Below are 12,101 nucleotides of genomic sequence, written 5' to 3' on the forward strand. Positions count from 1 at the left end.
TTGCTGCTGATCCATGAAGAATTCCGAATTTAACGGTTTTTTATAAATTTAAAAATTTAACGGTTTTTATAATTTTGAAATTTTCATCACTTTTTGAAAAATTTGACAAGATAGTGAAAAAGTTAGATTTTTTTAGATTTTTTTTTGAACTAAAAGTTCAAAACTTTAACGGCTTTCATGATTTTAAAATGTTCATAATTTTTAAACAACTTTCGATTTTTGTAAATTTGAAAATTTAACGGTTTTCATAATTTGCTACATCCAATAATTAAATGCTTATGAAAATTTTATTAATTTTTAACGGATTTTAGAAATTTCAAAATTTTCTCAATTTTTTTCTTTTAATTTCAAAATTTCAACACAGATCCACAAGATATAATCCCTAAAAGTTGCTATCTCATCTTCACATTCCACCAACAAAAAAACTTAATCCCAAGCAAATAAAGCGCAAGAAATTCCACATTATTTATTGTTCTTTTAATAAAATTCACCAAAAATACAAAAAATTATTAAACAAGAACTCGAATGTACTGAATGACCAAGAAAGCGTAAGCCTAAAGCAATTTCCATTTTTGCTTCTCTATTTTATGACTAAATTAGATAGAAGATTTACGAGATTAACTTTTGTTTACTGTTTATAGTATTTCATAATAGACTCGTAAATTTAAGAGGCTGAAATATGAAGACATTGACCCACCAATAATCATGTAAATAATCTTATTTGGCAGCTTATTATCCTAAAACATATTAAGAATAACTGAGTTTCAGCCATAAATGGAATAACATTGATAATGTCTTCATAATGTGAAATAGAATAATGTAAATGTGACTTTATGTGAAGTTAGTTTGAATTTTATTCGTCATAAATCTTGTGCTGAATATTTTGTCTGTTTTGTATATCGATTTCAAGCTTTTGTGGTTTGATGACTGCGGTAAATTGAAATGGTCAATCATTTTGATAGTCATGATGAAATATTGATGCATAAATTTGATTTATTTAGTCAGGTTTGCTTGTTTGAGCTTGTTTCAGGTTTGGAATAGAGGAAATCCTAAAGTCACGGGTTCGAATCCTGTTTAGAACAACTTCAGAGACCCAAATTGACTAGGATTTTGTGTTGATTAGTCCAACTAAAGTCGACTCAACATCATGTCAACTTAGAATCGACTTCAAGCTCTCCTTGGGTGACACTCCACCCTCTATCCTCACTGAATTCGCTTTAGGCTACTCCGGATACAACTTTACATTCGTTTCCAGCTAAAACAACCAAAAAAACACATTTGAGTCCCAATTTTCATCATTTCAAACCCAAAAACAATCGAAATATTCACAAATTCCGTACTAAATTCACACAAATTCATCATCACAAGTCATGATTCACAACAAAACATTTAATAACATCAACACACTTTCATTAGATAAAACCTCATAAGATGCTCCTAACAAGACACAACACAATTAGTCAAAAACAGAAGAACTTTTATCTCTAACCTCAAAAAACCACTAAGCAAACAAAAATGAAGATCGCAAATGAATTAAGCACACATTAAGCATAATTTTGTTTGTTTAATTTCAACAAAAAAAGTCGTCCCCAAAGATAATCAAATGTACACAAATATTTTATGCTGCTTTCTCAAGTTCACAACAAAAGAAAAAGTTTCGTAAACAATTGACTTAAAGAGAGTGAGACCTCAAAAAACTGCAGTTAATAAAAGCATTGCGTGAGAATTTTTTCACTTGAATATTTTTTTGTGTCTCTTCCAATTCAATTCTTCTTTTGTTTTAAACTTGCTCGCTCGCTTGCTTACTCAACTCCATTCATTTAAGCATTAACAATAGCTTAAAACAGTTATTAATATATTTTCTAATTGATCATGACATATACACATAGACATAATCTGCACAATAAGCGCTAATTGATGGAAATGAAAATGAAACGTTAGAATGATTTCAACTAGGCATTGCTTGTCATTTCTCTTTCTGTTTTGGGTGATATATGATGTTCATGTTGTGATTTTTGGGAAACTAATATGAAAATGCTCTAGGAAAAACGGTTTTGTTCCATGAAATATTCTCAGCAAAAAGTTTTTGCGCAATATAAAAAGTCTACAAATACGTTAAAATTTGAAAAATATTTCTGCAAAAGGAGTTCAAAATTTGAACTTTAAGTAAAGTAAACATTCAAAACGAGCGAAAAAATAAATAAATTTATGAATTTAAGTGATTTAAGTGAATTTGTAGTTTAATTGGTGAGCGACTGAAGCTAATTATATGCCGGATATGGAAGAATTTGGAGAAGCAGCAGTTCATCAAGAAGATTAAGAATAAAACTGTCGGTGAGTAAATTTTTATTATTCAGAACAAATGATATCACTGCATGCATAAATGCTCCAAATAGATGAGCACCTTGTGTTACTTTGCAAAACTCTAACAAAGAATTCTACATATATCATAATAACCCCAGAAAATAGGTCAAAAGCTAAACAATTACTCATAAAATGCAACTTAACTGTCATTAACTCAATTTTATAAAGTATAAATTAGCTGCTAATGTCTCTATGCATTTCCATAACTGCTCATATGTTAATACTGTTGCACACAATGAGTTCCACATAACCTACAAAAAGGATTCCTTTTCTCGTTATTAAATGCCATTCCATTTCACACGAGCATTAAGCCACAAGAAATAATTCTTAAGTAAAAATGCGACTTCTGTGTCTTTAACTTTTTTCACACCTTTCATTTGCCTGTGCATGAAAGCGTAATTGGTTATTTAAAAAGCAAGCTTAAGTCACACTTACAAATTGTGTTATGATAGATTATTTCGAGATTTACATGACACGATACAAAACCACAGAAAACATATACGATGAACTTAACGCGAGTTGTTTTGTTTGAAAAATACACACGCATTAAAAAAAAGCCACAGAAGAATTGAAAAGCATTTGAATGGAAATGAAAAATAAGAAGACAAGAGATTCGGCGGCGGCATCATTCTCACAATAAATTATTTGACAAATTATATCAGTCATTCATGTAGATAAATAAGGTAGATTTTTGACGGGTTTTGGTACTTGGTGGTTAGTGACGCAGATTTTGGGAGATTATTGTCTAATCATATCTAGGCAAGGAATGCAGACTTGTTGGCTTGGACAACTATAAGGTTGAGTCAAAATCTGCAGGCCACATTTTACTGCCGACTAAGGGTTTAGCTCAAGAATATGTCGAAATAGAGACATTAGCCTGATCGGTACAACTTTTTCATGGCAACCAGATGGCGTCACATGGCAGTCAGATGAGGGTTATATGATAGTTAACATGTAATCTACCACATAGAATTTATATGGCAGTCACTAAGCTGACATGTGTAATTTTTGCCGATTGAAAAGGAACCCTTTGTGTTGATCGGGTAGGAAACCTTATTGTCAAATGGGTAAGAATCCATAGCATCTATTCTACTCTAGGATGAATTTATGGAAGAATTATACTCAAAGACTTAAGACAAATCTCTTCATATACGCTCCATTTATGGTCAAAATGCACCCACCTAATGTCCATCAACATAATATTTCAAGTTGACCTTCACATATGATACACACAGAAAGAGAGACGGTGAATGATAAAAGGATGAAAAGAGTCGAATGAGAAGAAGATTCCATTCGAGCATTAACGATATGACATTAATCTTTGCTAACAAAACAACGACACAAAATTTGATTTAATATAATTTTTCTATCCACATTTTGGTTCATTCCAAAAAAATGACATTTAATGGAATTGAGAGATAATACAGAAATGGAATAAAATATAGAAAATGGAGAAAAAAAATTCAACTGCCGCAGTTCATGTTATCAGCACAAGCACGATGATAAAATGTGACAAATAATAAATTTTATTATTCCTTTATGTTCATGAAAATGGCATTGAAATCGAAGTCACATTTTGAATAATAAATGAATGGAAATGGATTTTACTGTTTTTGTGGATGAGCCATTTTTAAGGAGTAATGATGCGGGATGTAAGTAGCGATTTTTTTTATGTCAAAATAATAAAGAGCCTGCACATAAAAAAGCAGTTTTGAAGGATAAACATCTTATTCATTTCTGCAGAATCAAATGTACAAGATCAGCATTTGCTTGATGGATGTAATCGATGATCATTTATTATGAGAACAAATGGGCTTCATTTTCCGATTACGATGTACCTTAGCTGTGGTTTTTATGAGAATCATATGTATTGCACTCATAAATTTTATTTTGATGATGATAAGGAGATTGTTGTGGTTTTGGAGGGGAATGGGAAGCTTTTTGGATGTGGTTTGTATGGTTTTGGTCTATTTGATGCTTAAAGTATCTATCCTTAGCTAAGTTTAGTGTGGATTTACAATATTAATCCTGAATAATCCTGGATACTTCTATAAAAGGGCCAACGACCATCAAAAGGGAAAATCAACAAATTTCTAATTCCAAATACAATTTGAATATTAAACGACCGTTGTTACATTCCCAACAGAATTGCTGTCTGATATTGAACTCCTCTGTACTTCTTCAATACCATAAATTAGAATCAGTCTATACTATGACCAATTTGTTATTTTTGGCTACATCTGATACAATTTAAGAAGCACTAAATGTCACTTCATTGATATTTATAGACATCACCCAATACTGCACGTATTTCAAATTATTTTTAGCAGTGCTTCATTCCAAAGATGTCATTTAATACCCTCCAATTCACATCTTATCATTCCACTGTCAGTGCTTCCAAAAATGTCTGCACGATAAAAACCTTTCATTCATCCATGAATCGTACAAATTCTTCATCCATTCTACTGCCCACAATCAGCTGTCAAATATTACTTATTGTACATAAATTTTCATCAATCGAATGCCTTTACTGATAAGAAAAAACGAAGAAAATTTTGCCGCAGACAAGGTCATATAAGATCGACAATCAGACAAGATGTTTTATGGTTTAAAGATGGTTGTACTGAATAATTGCATGTTATGATGTTTTGTTGTGTATTGACATGATGTTATTGATTTTCTTTCAAGGCATTGTGGATATAGAATTGTGTATTTTTTGAGAAAAATGAAGTGAAGCCTTGAAAGGAATTTGATGAATTTTTATTGCGATTTCTTTATTGTCAAACTTTTTATGGCTTTTTTGTAGCACATTTGAGTGAGACTATTGTTCTTTAAGAATGTTGTGAAATGTGGGGATTGATTATAAATGACGTAACACTCTTTGTTCTTGTGTTAAATTTTGACATGAACGTAATTCATGACAGAATTGGCATGAAGGGAAAAATATAGAGAAGGGAATCACTATACTGCAGGTAGCTCGATTTCGAATCATGGCTTCTGCCTTCAACTTGTTGTCATTTTCTGGCGATGGATCCTTCCACTGGTTTTCATCTAAAGTCGATAACCCTTTCCGAAGGTTACTGCTTTCAGCCGATGTCCTCTTTCGTCAGTTTCCACCTTCCTCCGATAGCTCCATTTGTCAGTTCCTGCATTTCGCTCATGGACTCTTCCTAAAGATTGCCATCTACTGCAGATCGTTCCCAATCAGATTGTTAATGCCTCAAAATAAAACTTCAGCATTATCATAAAACAAAAGAATTAACATCCCACAAAATTATAGAAAATTAAAAGATTCAAAACATAAAGCCCCACTGTGTCTATCTATATCAATCACTCGACCATTCATTCATTCTCGAAAATTGTTTTCATCTTCAATCGGTCATGTTTCATCTGTTGACATCGTCCGCCACTTAAAAGAACATATCAGAAATGAATTTTTGATTAAAAGCTATTAAAACTTAGCGGCTTGAAAATGTGTTATGACCTTAAATAATTTATGCTCGTTCAATATATTCGACACATATAAGTGAGTCTAACTATGTATGGGTTAGAAAACAAGCAATTCAATGTGGGTGACTGAATATGAATTGATTGTGCGATTCATGATAAATATCGCGTGGGTGGATCATATATTCAAAAATTTTATTGTTATGTTTTGACTTTAATGATGTGCTGCTTTTCGGAATCGACATTTTTGCGCCATTTAGACAAACACCTTAAGGCAGTTAAAAAATGAATTGATGCAAATCATTAGGTGCTGTGGGTTGTAGTTAATGTTTTTCTAATGAATTTTTTAAGTGGTTTTGGCTAGTCGGTTCACGTTTGTAGAAAAGTCTGTGACTTTATGGTTGCTGTGATTAGTGGATAAATTGAAATTTGGTACAATGGTGGGTAGATTAAGGTTTCCAACAACAATTAATTATTTTCATCTTGAGAATTAACTGAACTCCAACAGTTACAATCTGAAGACTGTAAATAATTGTGACACTTTCAGTTCCTTAATCCTAAATTCCTACAATAAGATGACCGTAGCATACCTTACAATATTTTGAGGACATTTTAAGATAGCAAGGGACATTTATGGATCATAACAAAGGAAATTTTATTGCGTATCGAATTTATATTACCTTAAAGGAACCAGAAATCTCTTTTCCGCTCTATTCATTAAAAGTGGAACGACATGAAACTCCTTTTGACGCATTCTTAAGTTGAAATATCCGGTCTTCGATTGGCAATATTACATATATATACAACATCCATAATGAAATCTTGTGAAAATGAACATTAAAGTCAATAAGGCAGGATGTAAGACACATGTTACAATACATAATGAATATAGAATCTGTTACACTTGAATGCAATGCTCTTTTTAAAGAATTTCTTTAATTTTTTTTTCACATTCTTCTTCTTTTTACATCACGTAGCAACAGGTAGATTTTGCCTTAACAATTTCTCTATCTTTATAGCCTTCAAAATGTCGCTCATATACAAAAACACACGTTCTGTGTGTGTGCGTATGTTTGTTCAAAGGAACAAAATATAAAGGTATAGCGAAAAAGAGCAACAAAATAAAAAGAGAAGATGTGAAGAAGAACAAGAATCTCGTTAACGACTTTGTTGAGATAAAAGAATTTCTTTCTATCATTTTTTAACAGGCATTTAAAAAAATAGTCAAATGTGTTGCTGTGGGTGACTTTTGTGTCTGTTTGTCGGTAGATATGATAAAGGTGAGATTGACGGTTTGGAAAAATTTTAATGACAAATTTTTGACCGGCTAGTGGATTCGCTTTATGCAATTTTTATGCACGAGAACTTATGATGTCATCCTATATTGGTAGTCAAAAGCAGTGATGCACATGAGGTCATCACGGGATTTGGTGTTTTAAAAGTTTGTCCATCTAGGGGGCACATTCAGGACAAGGTTTGAATAATCCTGGTCGGGCTTTAGTGTCTTATCCTCTTTGTTACGTTACTAGCATCCCGGTGCGCAACCTGGTATTTTTGAGTAAGACATGTTGAGGTGGGGAGGTGTGATTTACAGGTCGCATGGCAAAAATTGTCTGAGTAAATGACAAAACACACATTCTAATGATTCTGTGGCTCATAAATTTCACATGACCAAAAATGCGCTCTATCTCCTCAAAATCCATCAAAACTAAGTTTCCTTACTCACTTTACTTTTTGGTATCATAAAAAAATTCTGTTAGTTTGTTTTGTTAAACAAAATTATCAATTGAGATCCCTTTCTCATTAGGATCAAACGACTAAATCCGACGCTTATAATAACAACAAAAAAACAAGTTAGATGAGGAAATTCTTTAACAGTTTCTATGTCATTTTTCATCTTGTTTGGATTTCTTTACTTTTATTCTTTTTCTAAATTTTTAATGAGAATTTCTATTGTATTAATTTATTGACTTTTTGATTTTGGAATTCCAATTTTAAATTCTTGCCTTTTAAAAGATTTTTTTTGTTCTCTTCAAACTTTATGGCTTATAAAAGAGAATATTTAATGCAAAAAGCTAGCTGTAATTTAATTTTTTGATGGAGCAATTGGAAGAATTATTTGAGGAATTTTGTAGAGATATAAAATATTTCTGTCCGAAATATTTCTTAATCTTTTGAATTCACAGTATTTAATCAGGAATTTTATGACTGAAATGAGCAATTTATTCAGCCTTTGTATTATGTTTTGAGAAAAATGGTTTAAAAATTTCTTGGTATTTTAGCATTTTATGATGATAAAGTGAATTTTAGTATTTTACCTTCAACCTTCGTTGGATACGCTCCTTGCAAATTGCACACGCAGAATCTAATTAACATTACATTGCATTAATGATGACTGATAATTTAACATTCATATTTTTTCATCATACTTGATGGCAGATGCGTATTTAGAGGGAATTTGGCGTGTTTGGGGATGTTTGGCGTATTTAGAAAGGCTTGACGTACTAAGGATGTTTGACGTATTCAGGGAAGAGGGAGGGTTGGTTCGAGGTAGATCGACATTTAGCAGAGGAGGAGGGTTAGAGGCATAGGCATCTTCAGAAGGTCAACACGCCACCTTTTTGGAAAATAGACATTTCGTAAAAGTCGTCCTACGTCGCTTATTGGAATTAAAAAACAGCATAAAAATAAATTTAAAAAACAACCGATTTATTTCTCAATTTAATGCATAAACTTAAGTTTATACCTAATTAAAACAAAAGCTCCAACATGACATATAACAAAGTAAGCAAAAAGTATATAAAAGGCATGCATGATATCAATATCACATTCAAAATCACGTAATAATTTCTGAGGATCAACAAAATGACAATAAATCTCATCACATCTAAGTTTTGTTCTATTCATTCCAAGTACTGAGGTTGTAGCACCAGATATCGCAACGTTAAAGAAATTTATGTCAAAGAAGGGCTTAAAGAAGGGATGTGTGTCACGTGTGAGTAGTGAAATAGTTGAGAGAGAATAGAATGGAAGTAATGAGAGCTGTGCAAAAATCACTGCAAGCTGTAAGAATCGAAAATTAAATTCGTGTTTATTATAGGAACTGTTTTGCGTATACTCACCAGTTCACCGTAGAGACTTGTAACCATTATAGCCAAAGCTTGTGCATCATATGCAAAAATTAAATAAAAGCTTAAATAAAGCAGATATCTATGAATCTCAAGAGGTTGATCACTCATAATGAACACTATTAAGGTATAAATTGTCACACAAAAGAAGATTATTGGAACATCAGCTAATATAAAGGAAGTATAGTAAGCTATTGATGAATACCATCCATTGAAATGTTCTCTTTTAATGATTGGAAACTCTAATGGAACTGAAGAAAATGTCATCAAACATACAAATCATGTCCTTTAAAATATTAGCATCACTTACATGTAATGTATTGGGAATGGAATGACGTGAAGTATATAAGGGACACAGATCCAGCATTGAAGCGAATATTATTAATTGAATGTGAAGCATCATTTCCAACTTCATTATAAACATATCCTAAAACTAGCCCGGTAAGAATGTGAGTTCCAAATCGCGAATAAAGAGAGCTTCTGTTTCGAAATGTCCTTAGAAATATTCGCATCATCAGATAGTAAACTTGGATGAAAAAAGACACAGAATGATCTTCATAATCGGATGGTTTTTTGAAAATATCAATTGTATAGTTCTTGTCGTTGTCCTTTGCATAATCTAAATTTGATCCATTTTGACTTTGCTCAATAAGTAGCTGACTATGATCTCCATATTCATTATTAGCTATTTCCATCAAATAATCGATTGGATTGTATGTAAGTGGACATGGTAAGCCAATTTCGTCCAAAAATGTTAACAAATTTTCACTCGTTCCTTGATAAATGCAATTACCAGCACTTAATGCATAAATATGATCAAACATAGGCAACATTGTTGCTGATGGCTGATGGATTGTGAAAATTATCATTCGACCTTCCTTGGTCAGGTCTTTTAAAAACTTGATACACTGTGTTGATGAGACAATATCAAGACCTGTTGTGCATTCATCAAGAAACAAAATTTTTGGATCATCAACAAGCTCAATGGCTATTTGAAGCCGTTTCTTCTCTCCTCCGCTTAGATCCCGTATCAAGGCATTGTGACGATCTGAAATGTCCAATTTTTTCAATATTCCCACTATTCTGGTTTCCTTTTCTTCTTTGCTGAGCTTCTGCTGGCATTTGATATTGAATGCAAAGTTCATTGATTCGCTCACTGTTAAGAATATATGAAGCATTTGTTCCTGCATAAAATATGATGAAACCTCACGAATCTTGCTGGTTGAAATGGTATCATCATTATAAGTAATTGTTCCACTAATGTTATTCACGCGAAAACCAGAAAGACAATCCAAAAGTGAACTTTTGCCGCTACCGCTTAATCCGATAATTGCTGTTAGCTCATTACTATGAAACTCACCCGAAATTCTATTTAGAATCGTTTTCGTTCCTTGTTTTATGAATGGGACTTTGGACTTAACCGTGTATTTAAGGTCTTTAAATGCAATTTTGAATCTTCCTTTATTATTTAAGTGCACTAATTCTTGATTTTCACCCATTGTTTCCTTTTTGTTCTAATTAGAATCCAGGAACAAATTATAACAGTTATCACCAATTCTACTTCACTTTGATAATTCTAAGTACTGTTCGATATATTACAATATGCGATAATTATTAAATAACCAAATAAAAAGAAATCAAAACAATTCACGTCTTTACGCTACAATCTAAGTAAAACATGTGAAATTCGTAAGACCACTGCCGATTTTTTTTCATTTGTATTGCTTGCGTACAGACACTACATATGTTCTTTTTTTTATTATTTTTTGAGTTGGCAAAATTCGAAAATTTAAGAATAAAAAAACATAAGGGACCGTTCAGTTATTACGTAACGCAGAAAAAATTAATTTTTTGACCCCCTCCCCTTGTTAAAAAATTGTGAACCTCTTTTATCCCTCTTTAAAAATTTTGGACCCCCTCCCCCTTAAAAAGCAAACGTCATTAATGAATGCCCCTACTATAAAAGAATTTAATACCAATCAAAAGTACTGGAAGTATACTGAAGTATTGAAGGCCATTAAACACAACTAAATTTTGAAAAGAAGATAATGAGTATGTGTAGAGTATAATTTTTGCGTACGTTATCTTCGCTTGGTACGTCATTCCTAACATTCATACTTCAGTGAACAGTGTGCATTAAATTATCATTAATTAATTAATCTCTGAAATGTCCAGTATAATTTATAAAATCAGCAAAGCCGTTTATCAACGGAGTTTCCAGATTTTTAAAGGTGAACTCTTTGACAGTTTCCTCGTCATTTTTCATCTTGCCTTGATCTAAATTATAATCAGAATTTTTGGTTGTATTTTGATTTATTGACCTTGATTGGGACCGTTCACATATTGCGTAACGCATAAAATTGAACTTTTGAGCCCCCCTCTTGTTCATTGTTTGAGGATTAGTAATATCATCTAGACACAACCCCCCTCCCCCATCCTCAAATAACGTTACGTAATAACTGAACGACCCCAGTCAAGGAATTCCCATTTTTAAATTTTTACTTCATAGCTTATCAAAGAGATTACCAGTTTTGATAGAGCAATTGCAAAATGATTTGAAGAATTTTGTATAGATATAAAATATTTTTGTCCTAAAATTTCTTATTCTTTTGAATTTGCAGCATTTTATGAGGAATTTTATGACTAAGATAAGCAATTTTGTAAAGACTTTTTTATTATGTGTTTGAGGGTAAGGAACGATAAATTTCCAAAATTTTAGCATTTTTGTGATGATACAGTAAAATTTTGGTATTAAATTTAATCAGCTGTTACGAAGTTTTGAAAATATTATAATATGGAATTTAAAGTAGTCATACTACTTAAAATTCATTTTCTTCGAGACTCATTGATAAAATTTTGTGAATTCTTAATTCTTGTGTGACGACATCGGGGTCAAGAACTTGTACATGTGCTTAGTGTCTTTGCCAAAAATGTTGAGGCAATTTTTTTGAATATTTTATGGAAATTTGCATAAGGACTTTTGTTGGATGTTGCAATTTAAATCTTAAAGTGTCACACATTCCATACAGCATCTTGAAGAAAACAAACTTAATATAAAGCTCTGAATTTCCCTTTAAAAACCACAGACAGACAGACTCAAATCACAAAAAAAAAAACTTTTGTTTATCTTCCTCTTTATAAAAAAAATCACATAAAGATCAA

The 12,101-nt window shown here is 31.9% G+C and overlaps 1 protein-coding gene across 1 annotated transcript; it reads right to left on the reverse strand.

Annotated features, from left to right (window-relative positions):
* Positions 1-8,500: 8,500 nt before the first annotated feature.
* On the reverse strand, positions 8,501-10,604 carry LOC139089388 (ATP-binding cassette subfamily G member 4-like). The gene is made up of 3 exons (XM_070638920.1): positions 9,250-10,604; positions 8,934-9,190; positions 8,501-8,874 (listed from the first exon to the last, which is right to left on the reverse strand). Exons 1-3 carry the CDS (start codon positions 10,436-10,438, stop codon positions 8,533-8,535), a joined length of 1,788 nt encoding a protein of 595 aa, XP_070495021.1. The 5' UTR covers positions 10,439-10,604; the 3' UTR covers positions 8,501-8,532.
* Positions 10,605-12,101: the final 1,497 nt, after the last annotated feature.

The sequence above is a fragment of the Chironomus tepperi genome, unplaced genomic scaffold, assembly GCF_022539635.2.
Source record: "Chironomus tepperi strain 1889 unplaced genomic scaffold, CSIRO-AGI_Ctep_v1 contig_177, whole genome shotgun sequence".
Lineage (NCBI taxonomy): Eukaryota > Metazoa > Arthropoda > Insecta > Diptera > Chironomidae > Chironomus > Chironomus tepperi.

Bases quoted from the DNA above. Each gene is read 5' to 3' on its own strand.
- LOC139089388 (XM_070638920.1), bottom strand. From the start codon at position 10,438: ATGGGTGAAAATCAAGAATTAGTGCACTTAAATAATAAAGGAAGATTC. The intron at 9,191-9,249 runs GTAAGTGATGCT...CATTTTCTTCAG, and splicing joins CCATTCCCAATACATTACAT to TTCCATTAGAGTTTCCAATC. The intron at 8,875-8,933 runs GTGAGTATACGC...CGATTCTTACAG, and splicing joins CAAGTCTCTACGGTGAACTG to CTTGCAGTGATTTTTGCACA.